General features: G+C 37.1%; 1 protein-coding gene across 1 annotated transcript in view; it reads left to right on the forward strand.

Annotated features, from left to right (window-relative positions):
- LOC115442231 (vesicular acetylcholine transporter) overlaps nucleotides 1-19448 on the forward strand; it is a 60871-nt gene extending 41423 nt beyond the window's left edge. The window contains exon 3 of the mRNA XM_030167237.2: nucleotides 13171-19448. Within this exon, the coding sequence (XP_030023097.1) occupies nucleotides 13338-15149 (1812 nt within the window). The 5' untranslated portion in view covers nucleotides 13171-13337 and the 3' untranslated portion in view covers nucleotides 15150-19448. The remainder of the gene's footprint in view (nucleotides 1-13170) is intronic.
- Nucleotides 19449-20313: the final 865 nt, after the last annotated feature.

A 20313-nucleotide genomic window follows, 5' to 3' on the forward strand; every position in this document is an offset into this window, starting at 1 on the left:
CAAACTAAAGACCAGTGTAGTATTTTTTCGTAGTAACAATACTTATAAAAACCGCTTAGTGTGTGTCCAGCCTACACTCACCCTATGTCTGGTGGGAAATGAGGTGTCTATAATGATTCTGTGGACAGTTCCGGGAGCAGGCAGCGACCGTGAGCATGTCATCTCATACAATGCTCATTTGAATTTTTGTACAATTTTCGTGGGGAAAGAAAATATTTTTGGCAGAATATTTAAGGAAGATAAAAACTGCGCGCGGTTTTTATATGTTAATTTAGGTAGAGTAAAAGTTAATAAAATAAAATCTGTGGACACGTTTTACATTATTTTCATTAAATAGCAACTTTAAAAATATTCAGCTTTCCTTATGTGTCTATAACTTGATTCTACGATATCATACTATTTAATTTTTAATATTGATATATACAAATATTTTTTCATACCTGCGTGTCTACATAATATCATTGTACTCATTAATATTCCTTATCATCAATCTCCCCTAAAATACGATCATAATTAACAATAAAACTAGCCCGCCATAACAAATGCAATAATAAAAGCAATTGTATCCCAAAGCGTCTAAAAACTCTTGACATTTCAAACGGCACAAAGAAGAATGACATTTTGGGTGAAATTGCCCCGGGGTACTTCGGGCAATGGGGTAGATCGGACAGTAGGGTAGATGATAACCTCAATGCCTGCGGGTACCTTGTTATGGGGTACTGGACTAGTTTATGACGTAATGCATGGATGGAATAGATATTGCTTTGTTAAGATAACAATTTTGTTAGATATTTATTAGTTTCTCGAGTAGCCGTTGTCTGGTTCGTTTTTCATTTGTTTTGTATTTTATGCCAGATAAGACGAGATTTATTGCATATGAGTTTTAAAAATCCTATACTCTAAAGTCGAGCGCTGCCGTACCGCGCATGCAGTAAAACTACGCCACTGAGGAAGTCTCATTGTTAGATGAGTACTTATCTAACAATATTGGTCATTCATTGTATATTAGACCTTAAATTTTAATTTACATAAACAATTATAAACTATGTAACGTAATCTAAAACATTCTTGACAACAAACAATATGTTTGTTTACAACAAGAACCAACCACACCCATTATGGACCGACATCCAAAACCATCCAACACTGTGTAACGTTACGAACACGAGATGTCATTATTTACACCAAACTTCACATGTGGCGAAATATTACATCACACGTGCCACAAATATAAACAACCTTACTTACCAAACATAAGATCCATATTTGCTTTACAAGATGTATTTGTCGATTTTACCCCAAACATAGAATGGTTAGTACGAGGTATATTAAACCGTATACCTGTGTGCTAGGGATTAAATTTGAATGTTTTTAACAGATGTCTTAATTTACCCAAACTCTCCCCATCTCGGGTTGTGTACAATTATCTCAAGTCTCGTTTTGTAGGCCGTGTAAATTTAATGAGTTCTGCAAAGTACCTCGTTTGTAGAATCTAGTAATTGCTCGCTTTTTATTGAACTTTTTTTAGAAATATGACATAAAGTAAAGCCATATTGGAGTACCTATCGATATCTTTTTTTTATTACAACGGATTGACGAGACGAGCGAGCCACTTGCCTGATGTGACATGGCCGCTCATAGCAAGCAACATCATCAAAACTTTAAATTTGGAAGTACAACGGGGATTTACAGTTGTACTACCCTGAGGCATGACATGTTTATTGTTTAATCTCATAATTTCTATAATTGAATGTTTTACTGTGCTTATTATTAATATCTACAAAGCACCATTATTGGCAGCAATTCATTTAAAATAATAAAAGAATCAAAATATTATGTTCTATATTTTTGATGTTTTTTGAGGTTATATACTACGACCAGCGATATTATACGTACTGAATGACTACGACTTGTTTTAAAGCGCAAAAATCAGATAATTTAACTATTAAGCAAATTTTTCATATGTAATATTTTCATGATTTTTAAAAATTATTTACCAATTTAAACGTTTATCGAAAATAACCTCTAAACTCCATTTCAAGCACTTTTTCTACAAACTAATACTAAAGCAAACTGGCTTTACTAACATTACCGTCTGCTCATAAGTTACCCAAAACACACAATGTCGGTAACGTGCCACAGTGACCCTGCAAACGGGATTACATCCAGCTTACGCAAACTTGTGCCGCGCTCCCTCTCCCTTCCCGTAGGATCCCGGGGGACGCCGACATAATCCAGTTTTGCCCCATTCTCCCCAAATGGAAAGCTAGGCAAAAGTGCAATTTATTTCGTCGCACGTCTGAATCAGTTTTTTTGTTGGATTTTTTACATTGTCTTTTTGTTTACATTTTGCTGTGGGTTATTCAGATTATCAAATCTGTTTTTTAAAGAATGAATCGCAATGTTAGTAATTTAAAAGAATAAACTAATTATTTGAATGGCTTTGGCTTTAAAATATTTTACTCAATAATTTCTCATGTTTAAATGTATCTAATATCGAAATAAAACTATTTTACAGATTTTGCTGCGGTTTTTTATATTATAATATTCTTTTGTCGTTGCGAAGACTTTGCAGCCTTTAATGGTCAGGGGGCGGACTATGATATTTTATTTTATATTTTAGGACTACAATATTTTACTTGAAATACATATACAAATAAGAGTTTTATAAACAAACAGAATATATGTAAACCAGACTAATCAGCAGATGTTTTTTTTGTACTAATATTACGATTTCGTGTAATCAGAAAACTAATTAAACAACTTATGTCATGAAAAAATGTATAAAGATATCCGTTTTAAGATTTCTCGACGCTATCATATAAAACATACGTTGGAAAGTGGCTTCCTAATTTTTTCTAGTAAAGCCCCGATAAGGCCACTTGAGGCTCAAACGGCCGACCCTTTTCTTTTATCTACGTATAAAACTTTTTGTTAGGCTCAAGGCTCGCCCTTTCCTTGTAATGCCTTTATCTTGGCACACCCTTAACGGGTCTACAGATTGGACAAGACTGCGGTATTTTTTGTCTGTTTTAGCGAATTTTTTTATTGCTTTAAATGACGAGACGGGATTGCCGTTCGCCTCAAGGTAAGCGATACGAACGCCCATAAACAGCAGAAACACCATCCAACACCTTGAATTACAAAGTATTGTTTGGTATTCCACTGCGCTCGCCATCCTGTGACATGAGGTGTTAAGTTTTATTATGTCCAGTAGTTACATTGGTTACAATGTTTTTCAAACCGGAACACAACAGTGACTACACACTGCTGCTTGGCGGCAGAAATAGACATTGCGATGGTACCTACTCAGGCGGACTCTCACATATGAGAGACCTATCACCAGTAAACTTACTCCTAATATAGTAATTTATGAACAAAATTTACAACATTTAACATTTTTAATACTGTGAATTAAATCTTAGTGAGTAAATAGGTTATTTGTTTTTTTGCATAACCAAAAATATTACATACATTTCTATAGCTGGAACGAACAGATTTTATTTCTAGTCATTCCATCGCTGCGAAATGAAGCTATACTGACTATATTATGTTATAAACAGAGACAATTTTAAGCCCTTCGGCCGAGAGGGTCGAGGCAGCGATAGGGCACGGCCGGTCGAGTGCCCTTCAGGCTTTGTCCGGTGCCTCTTGTCGAGAGGTCTACACCATTTACACAGTAATACCGATCTGCGAGTCGTTTTTGTTTTTTCTTTGTTAACTCAAGTACGGTTTTCTTTATTTAAAAACGGCAGATGATTTTTTTTGTTTGTAATTTAATTTGTTGTTTTTTTTTTAAATTAGTGACGATGTTTCGTTTAGTACAGTAAGGCAAATCAGATTACAGATTAGAGAAATAATAAGAGTGGCTGCAGCGTGGCTCTATGGAATATTGTTCTAGACCAACATAATTTAGAATAAAAATTTTATCTTACGGAAGATTTAAAATACACAAAGACATAGCATAGCAATGATTCTTCTCGTTTTGTGGACGTTCGTCACTTAACGACCCCTCTATAAAAATAAACATCTATACTTATAAATGCGAAAGTGCTTATATCCGTTACATTTTACGACTAAACCACTCAACCGATTTTGATAAGATTTCGTACAAAACAAAAAATTTAAACTTTACTTTAAAACATATACGCTATTTAAGTGTATTTGTCATATTCCACGGGGAAAACCTTGAACAAAAATGAATACATATGAAGCTTGTAAACCAAACAACCAACAATACAAGAGCAATTAACTAACAATCGCTCCGCATCGCACCCGTGCAGGTGATGGACCGGCAGAGAGGTAACACTGTCACGCACAGACGTGGGGCACAAAGCTATGCTTTGTTACAATTACTATTGTAAGAGGGAATGTGCTTAGGGCATTGTCTGTGTCCCGGTCGATTCTTGCATGCGAAAATATATTTGTTGTTTTATAATTAAGGACAAACGAACTAGTGGTGGACTACTAACTCTATGATTTCCGAGGCTAAGAAGCCCGTGGGAATATAAGAAATGGATAAGTTATGTAAGCAATATGGATTGCGTTGTTAAGTATTTTTGCTATTAATTTTACTTACTGGTGGTAGGTCTCTCATATGTGACAGTCCGCCTAGGTAGGTACCACCGCAATGTCTACTTCTGCCGCCAAACAGCAGTGTCACTGTTGTGTTCCAGTTTGAAGGACATTGTAGCCAGTGTAACTAGTAGACATAATAAAATTTAACACCTCATGTCTCAGGATGGCGAGCGCAGTGGAATACCAAACAATACTTTGTAATTCAAGGTGTCGAATGGTATTTTTATTGTTTATGCCCTGTCGTATCGTTTAACATCAGGCGAACGACAAGCTCGTCTCGTCATTCAAAGCAATAAAATAAAAAAGAACAAAAACTTGTAATGGTCAAGGGTAGCTCAATAGCTTTTGCTAGCGTCTGGTTAACGCCAGAGGTCTTTATAGATAAATAGAAATATAGTACTCAAATACGTAGGTACAATAATCGTTTATAACCAAACCACCTCTCTATAATGAACAGTGCAGACACACAAGGCCACGCAGGTGGTAGACCGAGGGCTGGGGTCCGCGGGCTGTCGTGTTCAGCCCGCGGCGATCACAAAGCGCCCGACCGCGCCTTTGAAGCCGCCGCCAGCCTCGATATTGAAAATGCTGTTCGGAAATTGTTAATTGAAACACGTGGAAGGGACAGTTGAATTGCTTTTGTAAATGTATTTTGTTGAGTTGTATTTTTGCTAATATAATGTTTTTGGGGTTTGTTTTAGGAATAATGGCAAGTATTTGAATTTTATGCTGCTGTTTGGATTAAATAATTGAAGTGTATTATAGTTATTCTATAAAATTGTTGACTTACAAATTATTCATAATGGCTGAATGGATTTCAGCGTAGGTTTCATTATTAGATATTCAGCAGGTTAACTAATTACATTGTAAAAACGTGAGAATCTTTAAAATCAAATTTATGCGCCCTCGGTCTGAGCTTTTATAATACGTAAAACACTGAATTAATTTCAAGCGATATTAGTCTCATTTTGAAAAAAAAGTAAATTAGTTTTTCATAATCCAGTTATCTAGAAAAAGTGTCCTTTATTTTCGTTATAGACGATTGGAATATAATATTATACTCGTTTAATGCAAGGAATAATGTTGGTAGAACTTTGTTATCAAAATTTTTATTATAAAATTCGTTTGTTGAACACTCTACATATCCAAAAATAAGAACATAAACATTACCTATTCAAATATTTGCGCATTCGAAAACTAGAATTCACCGTAAAAACGTTAGCGAGGGAGCTTTCCGAAAAAGTTATAAAAAATTCAAAGCCCGGCTGGCGCGGCGGCTTTGTCCTCTTCAAAAGAGGGATGGAGTGGGGCGGGTCACTTGTGCCCCCGAAAACCAATGTTGCTAGGTTACAAATAAAAAAAATTGCGTGAAAAATAAAATAAAATACTTTATTTATCACGTAGGCGAACAAAGTTGCACTTATGATACGCCAAAACAAAGCATAAGAATAATAATTATTATTTCTAAACAACTATTGAAATTACTTATATAACTATGGACATTTTAAATTAGGGATAAAATTTATATTAAAAACAAGGTACGAACCGAAGTAACCAGCTCGGGCTGGCAAGTAGGGGGAAATAGAAGGGTAACGCGTCACGATCCTCACCGGTGAGGACATGAGCCCTGACCTAGCTAACCAGCCTTTCACTAGCATATAAAATCTAGATAACAGATCTTTCGAATACGAACCCGTCTGGGAAGGAATTATTTCTATTAACACAGCAAAGTGACTCCACTAGATCTGATAGTAAATGAAGTGACAATCAGAGTTTCTACTGACAAGAGATAAATATATGTTGTCAGTTAACACAATTATAGCCCACGCCTCATAAAACCTACTGCTTTGACTACCAGAACCATCGTCTATTCTATTGTTAACAAGCAATATTATGAAAGCTCTGTCTTGATCCGTTTTGGGAGACATGTCGTTTGTCATTAGCAATTCTGAGAGCTAATATCTAATGTCTCAGCAAAGTGCTATGCGATATTTTGTAATTTCAAAATATCTCTTATAGTTAATATTGTAAAAACACTGATTTTGAGTACAGAGTAATATTTTTTGTAAGAAAACAAACGTACAAGTATTGCTAATATTTGATTAATGTCTTTTAAATATCCATAAAATTAGATAAATAATGAAAATAAATAAAGAATTTAGTATTTATACAATAATGTATTCCTCACGACAATTATGGCAGTCTAGCGTGTTTTTTTTTCCACACTTTAATCAAGAAGATTTTAAGCTTTCGATTGATATAACGCTCGAGAGTGGGCACAAAAATATTAAAGTTAACTTCTGAGGTGTTTCCTTTAAAATAACGCAGACGGTATTCCCCGTCGCGTGTTACCTGGCAATACAGGACCCCACTCAACCCCTCATCCACGGAGGGGGTGACCCCCAGCCCCCCAGCCAAATTAACTCGCCCTCGTTCACCTGCCCTTTGAAGATGCCGACTGTACGGCGGCGGGACAAATTGGTCGCACTTGAGTTTGTGTTTTGTTTAGTTCAGTAATTGTGTTTTTATGAGTCGTACTAAGTTTTAGGGATGGTTAGTTTATGATAAAATTTTAATTATATGAGTCTCTTCCTAGCCGAATTTCAGTCACGGCGGCCTATCTAAACAGAGGTCAGTCAAGTACGCAGGAGATATTATAGTGCACAAATGTGTGCACAATACACAGGTGCATTCTCTGTTCCTTCACTCTCAAAGTCCGATGAGATGGTAATCCGACACGACCAGAGGGAAATCGGGCGCAGGACTAACAGCTTTACATGCTTTCCAAGGCATGGGAGTATCAATATATATAAAAGTACATTTTATTTTATAATTCAAATTCAGATTGAATTCAGAACGCTAGCTCTCGATTTCGTATGAATTTCTAAATTTTACAATCTGGTACTAATGTCAGGATATAAGAACAGTATTAAAATACACAACACAAGCAAGTATCCCTCTCCGGGAATCAATTTTGCCGTCACCGTACCCTCCCCGGGGAGTCCAACACCAACAGATATTGCAATTTCATTTCATTTTAATGCGAATGTTTATTTCTAACGTAATCCCGTTAGGTGGCAGGTGGCATTCAGTAGGGATGGTTATCGCATTTACCATCACAGTATAGCTTTTTATATCCTGTAAATGGTTTACAGACAGCCTTAGCGGTGTATTGCGTTTACAGTACATCGCTCTGAGGTTCTGGGTTCGAGGCAAAGTGGGTTTAGGTTTTTCTACTTAGTATTCGTTTGTATCTAGAATTCGTACCCGATAATAATGGTAATTAACGCAACAATGTAATGCAATTTATTCATGTGTTAGTGGATTTTGAATAATATTTCGATACAGGCAATGTCGTTAATGGTTTGACAGTAAAAATTCTTTTCGCTGCGCTGGTCCCAAGAATATCCCGTACAATCGTATTAAACGCTAATTTGACCAAGGAAGCGATAAACTAATATAAAAGAAAGCGATACTTGTGGCTATAAACTTATATACGTCGGTACGTACAAAACTTAATGTACCGGAAACAAAAAGGAATCCATTGCTTACGTCTTGGTTACCCCAAGAAACTTATTTAAACACGCAAGCCTGAGGCATCGATCGCGTGCTCTCTACCACACGCGAACTTTATTACTTTGTCATCCTAGTAATGTACTGGCAAGTTTGGTTTTGGTAGAAGGCGTGACGGTAAACGTCAAGTGACTAAGAATATACACGATTAATTTTTGTATACCATACAGCCGAAACAATAAAATTAGATTTTTGTCTAAAAGATCACATAAAAATACACAAATAATAATAACAAAAAATACACGCGGAATTAATAGATCAAGCACACCGTCAGCGCCGCCGTAGGAACGAGCGGGACGTGTGCGGGGCCGCGGGGTGAGGAAGGGTGTGCTTATAACGGTCGGCTGTAGTAGTAGGTATCTGGCAGCAACCGACATACGTCAAATTTTATTAATACAAAAGGTAACCATCTTGACGAAATTTTAATATGTTTTTGGGCAAAATATACATAATAAAAATTAATGCAATGGGTTGAGCTGATTCTTGATAAACTGATTTCCAGTTTGTAATACACTAAACATAATAGTATAACTTTGTACAATTGGTTGATGAGATGTGGTTTCTGATGGTGAGCGGACGCACGCTTACAAACAGGTTTCAACAGGCCGGCATAATTGTGTCGGCTGCAGAGGGCTTACCGTCTCTCGTCAGTCGATATTCTATAAGACACAACTCCACTTACTATCAGGAGCAGTGGGTTCATTTTGTCGTTCCCCTTATAAAAAAATACAGTAGCAAACTATTATAAAGTACTGTATGGCACTCCTGCACATGGTAGAATGAAATGTCATAATTATTACTAATGACACGGATTTCAACATCTTAACATAACAATTACAATTTGAGAAAATAAATTGTATAATAGAGTTATTAATGTTTGTAATAGCCACTGTGTTCGCATACATTTCAAAAGGAAAGTGTTCTTCACTCCGTCAGTAGATTCGGTGTTTAATTATTCGCCCTGTGTAATACTATATAACGAACGTACTGATTGTACTCCACCAATAAAATTCATAGAAATCTTACTAAATAGTAATTTATTTGAAACTGTAATCCAATACTTATAATAGCGGATATAAACAAAACTATCACATGCATTCTTATGTAGGTCTAAACATATTTTAGACGCAATTCCGCTTCAATGTCGTCCTACTTCTTCCAACCTCTAACAAAATAGAAATAGAATTGTTTTTATAAATCACGCGATGGCTCAAGTTCAGTCGGAGCTTAGACGACACGCGACTCCTTAGCATAATGGATTCGTGACTAATGAGACGGAATATTACCGCGCGGGAGCGGGTTCGTGGTGCAGTACATGAGAGTCAGCGGTTTTTGTGCATCTATTTTGTATTGTTTAAGTTATTTGATTATTTATCAGCCATTATTAAAGTGACTGTATTCAGTTATATAAAAATGGAAGTAGAATGTAGCAATAAGTAATAAATGATTATTATCATTAACTAAAAAACCAGCTCGGGCTAGCAGGTAAGGGAAAAAAGTATAATACAAAATTACGTCATCCACCGTACCTCTGTCCAACGTGATAAACTTAAAAACTATCGACAGGATTTCGATATAATTCGTTATGGCAATGGTTGGGGCCCTTAGGCCTTTCCGAGCCTATATTCTTGATATAGGCTATTTATCCGGGGAAAATATTAAGCAGATCTTTTATCAAGGAAAATCTTTAGATTTTAATATAATGATGACTACAACACTTCGCGATCCTCACCAAAACTACCAGTTATTATAAGAGTGAGAGACTATAATATGAATATATATTATACTAAACATGTTGCATTATTCGGCTTACTTGATACAACCGATGCCTCACTTCAACCTTCTCTTAAGATCTAGTCTTGAGTAAAATGTAGTAGAAATACCCACATGATGTCTTATTTATTTGATCTAGAATTGGAACCCAGGCCCATCTGACCAATAAGAAGACGTCCAAGTTTTTTTCGCCTTTATCCTCGAAGGGGGTAAGCAGAATATGAGCAACTATGACGTTTTATCCATCCCATGAAGTGATTTGGGCTAGCCTATTACCATATGAGAGCAATGCCTAATTCGTCTACCGAGATGATAATTCTCCGGTTCTAAACCCAAAGGGCACACACCTCTGACTTTTCGAAAATTATTTGTGTATTCTTCCTTAATACCTGACAAATTCCTATAGGTATTTTGAGAGTGTGAGAATTCTACCATTCCGCACTAGGTCAGCGTGGTGGAGTAATTCCTCATCCCCTCTCAGTAGTAGAGAAGACCCGTGTCCATCAATCGGACAGTATATAATACATGGCTAATATTAGCCAGACTTTGTTCCGATGCTAAATAGAATAACCGCATATCGCTTTGCCCAATCAGAGACCTCGGAGTAGTGTCATACCACGCACGTAACACATCTACGTCAAGGCACTTTGATACTATATGTGTTATTGTGACACGAACAGCGCACCCATTCCTTGGCCTTCTATAAAAATCCGCTGCTATTTTGTACCACGCACCACTGACCTATTCCGACCCAGCCTTGGCCCACGGTTTCGTGGGAAAGCTCATTTGCGAGGTTTTAACATAGAAACTATTTCAATAGTGAAGGAAGTAGGCTCATTAGTAATTTATTGTACAGTGTTCAAGTGGGTATTTTCAGCACTTCCTTGTACGGGGAAGTTATGTTTGTGTTTTCGTATTTATTAAGATTTTGTAAATAAATTATGTGGGTGGCGTTCCAGGTTAATGTATGTCTGAGGAAATTACAAATATCATTCCTTTGATGTCATTACAAATGAGACCTGCAAAACGTACATAGATATTGTAGAAAAGATTTGGTATAGTTCGTAAGAGCCCTTTCGTTGGTTAAATCCTCGGGAAGCGTTACAGCGTAACATAGATTACCGACCGGGGAATCGAACCTAAGGCTTCTACGTTTACTCATAACGCTGACAATAGACTGAGAAGACGGTTATAAAGTATAATAAAAATCACGCATTTTCATACAATGTAAATTAGCTCTGACTACAGAAAGATATTTCACAGTATAGAATAACACAGCCTTATTATCATTCTTCAGGAGTTTCATAAAAACAATCGAACTTTCACGTACCTTGTTAGAAGAAAACACGGCTCGTTAGCTAGAGGGGGATTTTTTGCTCATTGAAATTCTACGAAGGCTTTGACGTCAATTTGTCTCGCTAAACGACCGGAACACTGGATAGGCTTCAAAAGATTGGTATTGGGTTCATATTGGAGCTTTTGTGAACGGATTAGCGGGTAGTTATAATTATTTCATGATCTTGTTTATCTGTCTCTATATTTATCTATATTTATTAACTTATGTATGAATAATATGGACAGGCGGCTGGATAAAGGTCGATGAAACACGCTGGATGCAGGCTGCTTTTATTTGATCCATCCGGAATTGACTTCAAGTGGCTGATGATGCTGATGGTGTATATAGAAAGGCATTCGGATCTTTGGAATATTTACTAGCTCGTTATCCGAGAGACCATGTAGATAGATGACACCGCTATATCTTTTTACTAGTAAAATTATTATGCATTGTTCTTTCCCATTTGAAGGATTTTGTAGGCAGTAGATTACATGGTAGATAATAGATTAACATAAATTTTTTTTTGCCCTCAGATATATGCATTAGTTTCTAATTCAAGTCATCGCGTTCAGTATGAAACGAGTCAATTGATAGTCTCATTATATGTTATATAGAAAAGCGTATAACAAAGAAACACGATACAGTAATAGCTAATAAAGAGAATGTCTGCATAAAATCCAAAAGCAATTTGCAAACACGTCGAAGTGACGCGTTAATCTGGATGGCTTGTTTCACGAAAACCCAATTTATTCCCGCGAGGGGCTCGGATTAATAAAAACACCAGTTCACTGCCTTTGTGACATCTTGTTTTTTCAAACGGGGGTTTTTGCGAGACGCTTATATTTCCTTCAAAAAGGTTTGCGCATTTCGATTAAAGTAGATGGTTAACGAGAATTCAGTTTTGTGTAGTATTCTTCTTGTTTATGTTAAAGCGTGACGCATACTAACATCTCACAATTTAGTTATATTAACTTATATATAAAAATAAATTTGTGTATATTCCCTATGGATTACAAATGGTTGGAGTGATTTTAATGGAATTTTTAAGTAATTTTCGGATTAGCGCTAAGTTCCTGTGACGTTTGATTGCGGTCAGGCCACTAGAAGTCTGGCTGTAGATAATGATTGCTACGCGTTCGGAGTCGGGGCGGATCGTTAGTAAAATATATAAATAAATCGTCGGTACTCAAGCGGCATTCTCATACACGAGATGTTCTCTCTCTTCTATTCTGGTATTTATTATAAACCAGTAACATCGCAGTAAATCTTATATTAAATCTTATTCATGGTTTTAATGCGGGCGAAACTCTAATATTTACTTGAGTATTTAGACTCAGCTGAATGGATTTGGTACACGGATAGACCATGTCCTTGATTAACAAAGGCTATTTTTTACCTTGGTAATTTGTTCCTCTGGGAAATAATAATATTTGAAATCACAATTTTTGGCGCAGTTGTCTTACAAATAGCGCTATGAACAATGTTTTAGGGACCTTTGTAGCGGAAATAGCTTTTCTGGCGAGCGAAGCCACGGACAACACGCAGTGTTACATAAAGATAATATTCGTAAAATGTTTATTTTCAAGTCAACATATTATTCCATTTTGGACTTATTTCTAAAAAATTCGATATCACATTATACCAAAGCCGCAACCCGCAAACCCTCGTATAAAATCTCCGCGGATTTTCGTATGCAAATAAGCGAATGTGTATGTTGTTTATGTTCAAAAGGACTCTGAATCGTCTTTGGATCCGACACGTTGTACACCGCTCGGGACGGAGGAACCATGCCAACTGACAGAAACAAAGATCGACTCAAAATCCTTTTGACACAACACAACAAGCCCGATCGGGCTCACTCCTTCTACCATGAGGAAATGATAATCATGATCATTTCTGCTTGTTGTCAGGTTCCGAAGTCCTATCCGAGGGTCGACGAGTCCTGTTCGTGGACGCCGCGTAAATGTACTGACTACTGTGAGCGACGCGAGTGTACCATCCGCAACGTAACCAGCTCTAGAAGATGAACACAGATCCCCAGCAGTTAGAATATTAACGTGATACACAAGTAGTTAACATGGCGGAGGGACCACAGACAATATGGCAGAAGATCGACAACTCCATCATCCCCGTCATCAACCTGGAGGTGCGGGAGGTCCGGGAGATATTATGGGAGAAGATACAGGAACCCACCTCACAGAGGAAGATCATCCTGGTGATAGTGTCCATAGCGCTGCTATTAGACAACATGTTGTATATGGTGATCGTGCCTATCATCCCGGACTACTTGAGGTATATAGGCGCATGGGGAGAGGCAGGCTACGACCATGTCGTTACCTTGCCACCCATCAGAGAGGGTAACAGGACCATCATACCGACCAAGATTATACCCGCGTCACACCATGGTCAGGACTCTGCGACGGGAGTGCTCTTCGCGTCCAAAGCTATAGTGCAGCTCATGATAAACCCTTTCTCCGGTGCCTTAATTGACCGCATAGGGTACGATATACCCATGATGATAGGACTCATAATAATGTTCCTATCGACCTCAATATTCGCGTGCGGTCGGAGTTACAGCATGTTGTTCTTCGCGAGGAGTCTCCAGGGAGTAGGATCGGCGTTTGCTGATACTTCAGGGCTGGCCATGATTGCTGACCGGTTTACTGAAGAAAGTGAGCGCTCAAAGGCTCTTGGAATTGCCCTCGCATTTATAAGTTTCGGAAGCCTTGTAGCGCCACCTTTTGGAGGTGCTTTGTATCAGTTTGCGGGTAAAGAAGTACCGTTTCTTATTCTCGCTCTGATATCTTTAATGGATGGATTCATGCTGCTATTGGTAATGAAACCAATTAAAACGCAGATGAAAGAAGCGAACCAACCGAAGCCAGCTGGCACTCCGATATGGAAACTCCTCATGGACCCGTATATCGCAGTATGTGCTGGAGCTCTCATGATGTCTAACGTTGCTTTGGCTTTCCTCGAGCCTACAATTTCCTCCTGGATGGAAGATAACTTGACCAAAGACAATTGGAAGATTGGCATGATATGGCTACCAGCTTTCTTCCCGCACGTTCTTGGGGTAATCATCACAGTAAAGATGGCAAAGAAATACCCACAACAACAATGGCTGATGGCTGCTGGTGGATTGGCTTTAGAAGGATTGTGCTGTTTCATTATTCCGTTCGCGAGTTCGTACAAAATGCTCATGATACCTATTTGCGGCATCTGTTTCGGGATCGCGTTGATTGACACTGCTCTTCTGCCCACCCTGGGTTACCTGGTCGATGTTCGGTACGTTTCTGTGTACGGAAGCATCTACGCAATCGCTGATATATCATATTCATTCGCGTATGCTGTGGGACCGATTATAGCAGGAGAAGTGGTCGAAGCCATTGGCTTCACTGCTCTGAATCTCCTAATTGCTTTCAGCAACCTCCTGTATGCCCCAGTACTTATGTACCTCAGGCACATCTACGACTTTAAACCATTTGAGAACGAAGCAAATATTCTCATGTCTGACCCGCCGGATAAAGAATACCAAACGTACAGCATGCAAGATCAGAGGCCCGTCAACGGTGAATACAAAAACCATTTGGAATATTCCAACGTGTCTGGACAAGTGGCAGCAACGCAGGAGTCGAATGTGGACGCCGCGCAGACTGGCTACTCATACGACCAGTCGTATCAGGGGGATTATCAGAACTACAGCCAGGGCTACGAGCAGGAGTACCAGCACCAACCGGAGTACAACCAGCCGCGGCAGTTGCCTGCCCAGCCGCAGCCCGCGCCTAGCAATCCGTTCCGCGCAGGCACGGCAGCGGCTCCCGCACCCGCGCCCGCGCCAGCCCCGCCTGCTCCCACCATCAAGAACCCGTTCCGGCAAGGCTTCTAAATTTTATTCAGTGTTGTTGTCGATATTTTTGAATTTACTTGTTGTTTAATTATAAAGTTCTCAATTAATGCCTTCGATCACTGAGCCGCGTCACATCGGCGGCGGGTTTAGTCTCTGTTAGGTGTCTATTAGATGTGCTTAAACTGTAGTTGTGCGAGTGATGTACGTAGACTCACACAAGTAATGTGAACCTGCCGGGCCCTATGTACACCACTCGAGCTGTTTTCTTGTTGATCTTGTACTGTTCTAAAACTGTTATGTCTTCTGATATATAAGTATAATAATGTGTAAGTAATAATAAGAAATATAGCGGCGTAAATCTCGATGTACACTCGAAATAGACATGAAATTCTTAAAGATATATCGTTTGGGGTGTATATAGATACATTGTATAAACGTATATACTGGCACACGATTCACGTTGCACTAGGTAAGGGCCTAAGAAATATTTATTGGTGAAATCTTGGCACTTACGGGCATTTTAATGATCTCGCTTTTGTGTAACTTGATGTGAAGCTACATAGGTGCGTGGGACATAGATTGTGGGTGGAATTTATTATAATTATATTAGATGACGTCAAGCGTTGGACGTGCGACAGCGACGCAGGCCTTGGTGACGTAATCAAGTCTTCATAAACTGCGAAATATCATACAATTGCTGTGTCACTATCGCTACGTCATTGACTCGACGTTAGGACTACAAATGGTAGTACATACTACGATATAACTGTTTAACTATTTAAATGAAAGTATCAACATACAAATTCTGACTACAATCTATACTAAGCTCAGAATTGTAATTATGTATGTGTCATTATATTTTTAGACGTACTATAAGATATTTCCTATGCTATATCAGCAATATTAGTGTACGGCTTCATAATTATTCTATATCAATAGTTGTAGGTTAGTATCAACTTGTGATAAGTTGCAACCAAGTAACGAAACATATCAGGATCTTTTGATCCACGTAACTTAAGTTAGAGTAGTGAGGTAAGTGTATAAGTGGTAGTAAGGCCACGTTTTAGCTTAAAATCAGGTACATCGATTTAACGTTTGGTGGGATGACATCGTATTTCTTGTTTAGAGTCCGAAATTAACATTATAGCTACTTGCAAAAAGTATGACTGAAGAATGGAAGGTTCAATATATACTAATACATATCAAATAAAGAAGAAATGGAAATTTCGTATGTTAATATAACTTATATAACAGAATTTGTTTGTTATAAAATCTAATAAAAGAGTAAATAGTATTAGAGAATGTTTCGATGATATTAGAATTCTACAAAAACCTACTACTAATCAACTTTATATACCTCCATTAGGTAAGTAAAGATCTCATCCCACCGAACCGTTTACAAAACGGAAGATTCAATTCAATTGTAAAGTAATTGTAGAAGATATCGCGACGAGCCCGACATGTCAATTGAACGAATGTATAAAGTAAAACTTTACGTGTAATATATGGATATTTAAAATTATTATGTACACATTCGTTTGAACCACGCTGGCACCGCGCGGTCGCCAACCGCTTTAGTTCAGTGTGATGAATGTCCTTTCATTAGACTAGAGACAGGTAGGAGGCACTGTATCTGGTGGAGACCGTCATGCCTGGCGATCAGCTGTCCAAGACTCGACCAAGTGACAGGGGTCACGATCCTCAGCATTGAGGGAACGATTAGAGAGAGAGAGAGAGAGAGAGATACGCCATTCCAACATGTAAAGCATAACAGGTCTGTAAAAGGAGAGACCCATAATGTTTACCATGACACATATTTTGTGTGATACGCTAAATACTTCTAGTCAGAGTGTAGCGGAAAGCTCAAAGTTGATGCTCATGACAAAGGGGTACTTGGTGTAACGAACATTAAGTAATGAATTGGTAATACTAACTTCAAGGATATAAGACATGAATCACGTAATGAATAACGATTCAACAACTTTAGAACCGATATGGATTTTTCTATACTATCCACTCCTGCGACAAGGCGTTTGACACCTGGTCATACTATATTTTTCGTTGTCGCACTGTTAGCAAGACATGCACAAGATATTTCAGACCTGGTTTCGCACTAAACGTGATTGAAACGAGAAATCTATTTGGATGTTTATGAAAGGATATTCATCACAAATTCCTAAGGTCATAAAATTTGTGTTTGGTTAAGAAGAAATTTATACCTAGCCTGCAAAGTACAATAGCATTTGTAGTTCAGACTGTCTGCACATCGTATTGTTTCGCGCACCGCACTTCTACATTATGATTAATGCGCTGATGATCGTCATTGAGCAATTAAAAAAAAATGAAGTAAGAAGGGGTTCTTATTATATATATCTCAGAGCATCTTGTCTTTTTTCTTTCAGGATGGCAGAAGTATTATAATCTTATTCCTTTTTTTTATATCGGAAATTTATTGTAGTGTAAATATTGAAGAATTACGATATTTTCTCCATTTATTTTCTATAAGGAAATATTGTATTATAATGATATTCCTAAAATAGTTGCATTCATTTTTAAATAATATATATTAATATCAAAATCGTGCACACAACTAAATGACGAATCTATAAACCTTTTAAACCTCTGAAACAATATTAATGTTGAACGATAAATACAATAAACCACGAGAGCTTAAATAAGCTCTGTTATAAAGCCACCGCACTCACTTTATTGTTTGTTGTTTAATATTTACCTTTCCATTAAAGTCAAAGTGTACTTTATATTTAATGTGATATATTTTTTTTTATATTGCTTGATTGAGGTAGTCAGCGCATTAAGAACCTTATTTCTCTAGTGGGTTCCCTACGATAGCCGTGCTGTAATGTAACAATTGACGTTAAACGCCGTTGTATAACGACCGTTATATAACGACGTCGATATCCTAGCAACCTATGCTTAGATACTTTTGTATATTTTAATATGTAACCTAATTTTCGCATATTTCTATATTAAGGTATTTTCAACATATAATAATGTATATTGTGTAACGGACTCTCCGTGTATATAAGGATAGAGTCAATTTTCTTGTCAAATTCTCCCGAAATTCAATTAATTAGTAGTGTGTGAAGTGTACAAGTATGATTAAGGATGTATATTGCTGTGTATATTGATAAGCTAAGGTATATGTTGCTCTGTTCTATAGCCTTACCTTCACCATCTATTCCGGTTCTATATTCGGTTAAATACTTTCGATTATAAATATCTGTTACCGCCTAGTGTTATGTCGTAAATCTGGTGTTTAATTTTTGGTATTTTTCTCTAATATTATGTCGTTTTGCTAGTGGAGTTTTGCTTCCTCTCTTCTCTTTGTTAAGGTGTATATTTCTTTAACAATCAACATACACGAGCGATGTTCAGGAAGTATGTTGTGATTGGGTAACATATTCTATTAGTATGTGCAATTATAGTGACGTACTTATTACTGTATATTGTGATTCTGTTGTGAGGGGAATTAAAATTGACATTGGTAAAAGAAAAAAAGATAAACATCTGGCTGGAAAAACGGTATAAAAGATGGATGAAGAAGTTTTTCAATTTTAATTTCGCTCAACAATATTTATTGTATCAGCAATAACAACCGATATCGCATACATATCATTAGTGAGTAAGTATATATACATTTACTAGTTTTGTATGGTGTGTCTTTTATGAATTGTATGATTATATATCGTCTTTTATCGATAGGATCTATCACGTGTCGCGTTTTACAAATATGAGCCTTTTTAATTCCTTTACATTGTATATAATGCCTTTAGATACTCGATTTTGCACGAAGTTTGGAAAAGCCTGAAATTTGGGAGCCCCGCAAACTTTTAGGGAATTATCGGATTTTAGGATGAAATCAATTTTACTGGTGCTAAAAGTTTAAAATCGTTATTTTGATTGCTTATGGAATCGTATTCTAAATGTTTATAGATTTTATTTCAAATTAAAATTGTATTTTGGCAGAAGTTTTGGTTCAATTTAAATGTATATTTTCTTCCAAATATACTAATTATCACGATTTAACAACATATCATCATATAACTTAAATCTTACCATATCAATTTTCCTTAATCATCCTCTCATATTTAACCTACAAATTCAAAGATAGCTGACAAAAATATTTTTGCGATATTTTGAAAAAAAATCAAAATACTGTAAAAAATGTTTTGATCATTTCCTTACTACAACTATAATGTTTTCTACTAGAATGTGTGTAGAATAGATATTTTCCGTATTTTCTAGTTGTATCACTATTTATATCGATTCTCGTGTGTGGTTTGGCTGCAAACATCGTTTTATAAATATTTTATCAAAGAGAAATTTAATGAATTTTGAATGGAAATTATGGAAATTTCTACTGGTGGCAGGTTTTTCGTATGTGAGAGCCCACCTGAGTAGGCGCTATTTCTGCCAGTGAATACACACTGCTGCCTTGCTTTCAAGCAGCAGTGTGTATTCACTGTTGTCTTCCGGTTTGAAGGACATTGTAGCCAGTGTTAATTCTGGACATAATAAGACCTAACATCTCATGTCTCAGGATGGCGAGAGCAGTGGAATACCAAATAATACTTTGTCAATGGTGTTGGATGGTGTTTCTTCTGATTATGGGCCGTCGTATCACATACCATCAGGCGAACGTCAAGCTCGTCTCTTGCTGAAAAAAATAAAAGAAAATTAAAAACAAAAAGAAATAACCTTAAAAAATACCATTCTTTACGTCGGTCAACATTTTATAACATACACATATCTGGTTTTATAATATCTTACATTAATTGGATCAAGAACTAAACAACGACACATAACCAACTTTATTACGAAAGAATACAAATTGAATTACAAATATGAATTTGTTGGACACATTATATTTCTAAAGGGACGCTAACTTTGAACTTTTAGGAGAGAGAATTTATATTTGTGTTAGGACTTTCTAATGTAGTTAATTTAACGTTAATCATAACGGGTGGTATTAATTCACTTACACTGAGTTATTAAGGGAATAAATTGCCAATTATTCAACATCGCCTCATTGGCAAATCGGCAAAGATCTAAGTTCAATTCAACACACATTAATACCCGAAGGGGTATGCAGAGGCGCAACCGAGGTACCCACTTTTCGCCAACTGTGTTCCGTCCCATGATGTCATAGAGGCCGAGCCTATCGCCATATCGAGCACAATTT

The sequence above is a fragment of the Manduca sexta genome, chromosome 21 (genome assembly GCF_014839805.1).
Source record: "Manduca sexta isolate Smith_Timp_Sample1 chromosome 21, JHU_Msex_v1.0, whole genome shotgun sequence".
Lineage (NCBI taxonomy): Eukaryota > Metazoa > Arthropoda > Insecta > Lepidoptera > Sphingidae > Manduca > Manduca sexta.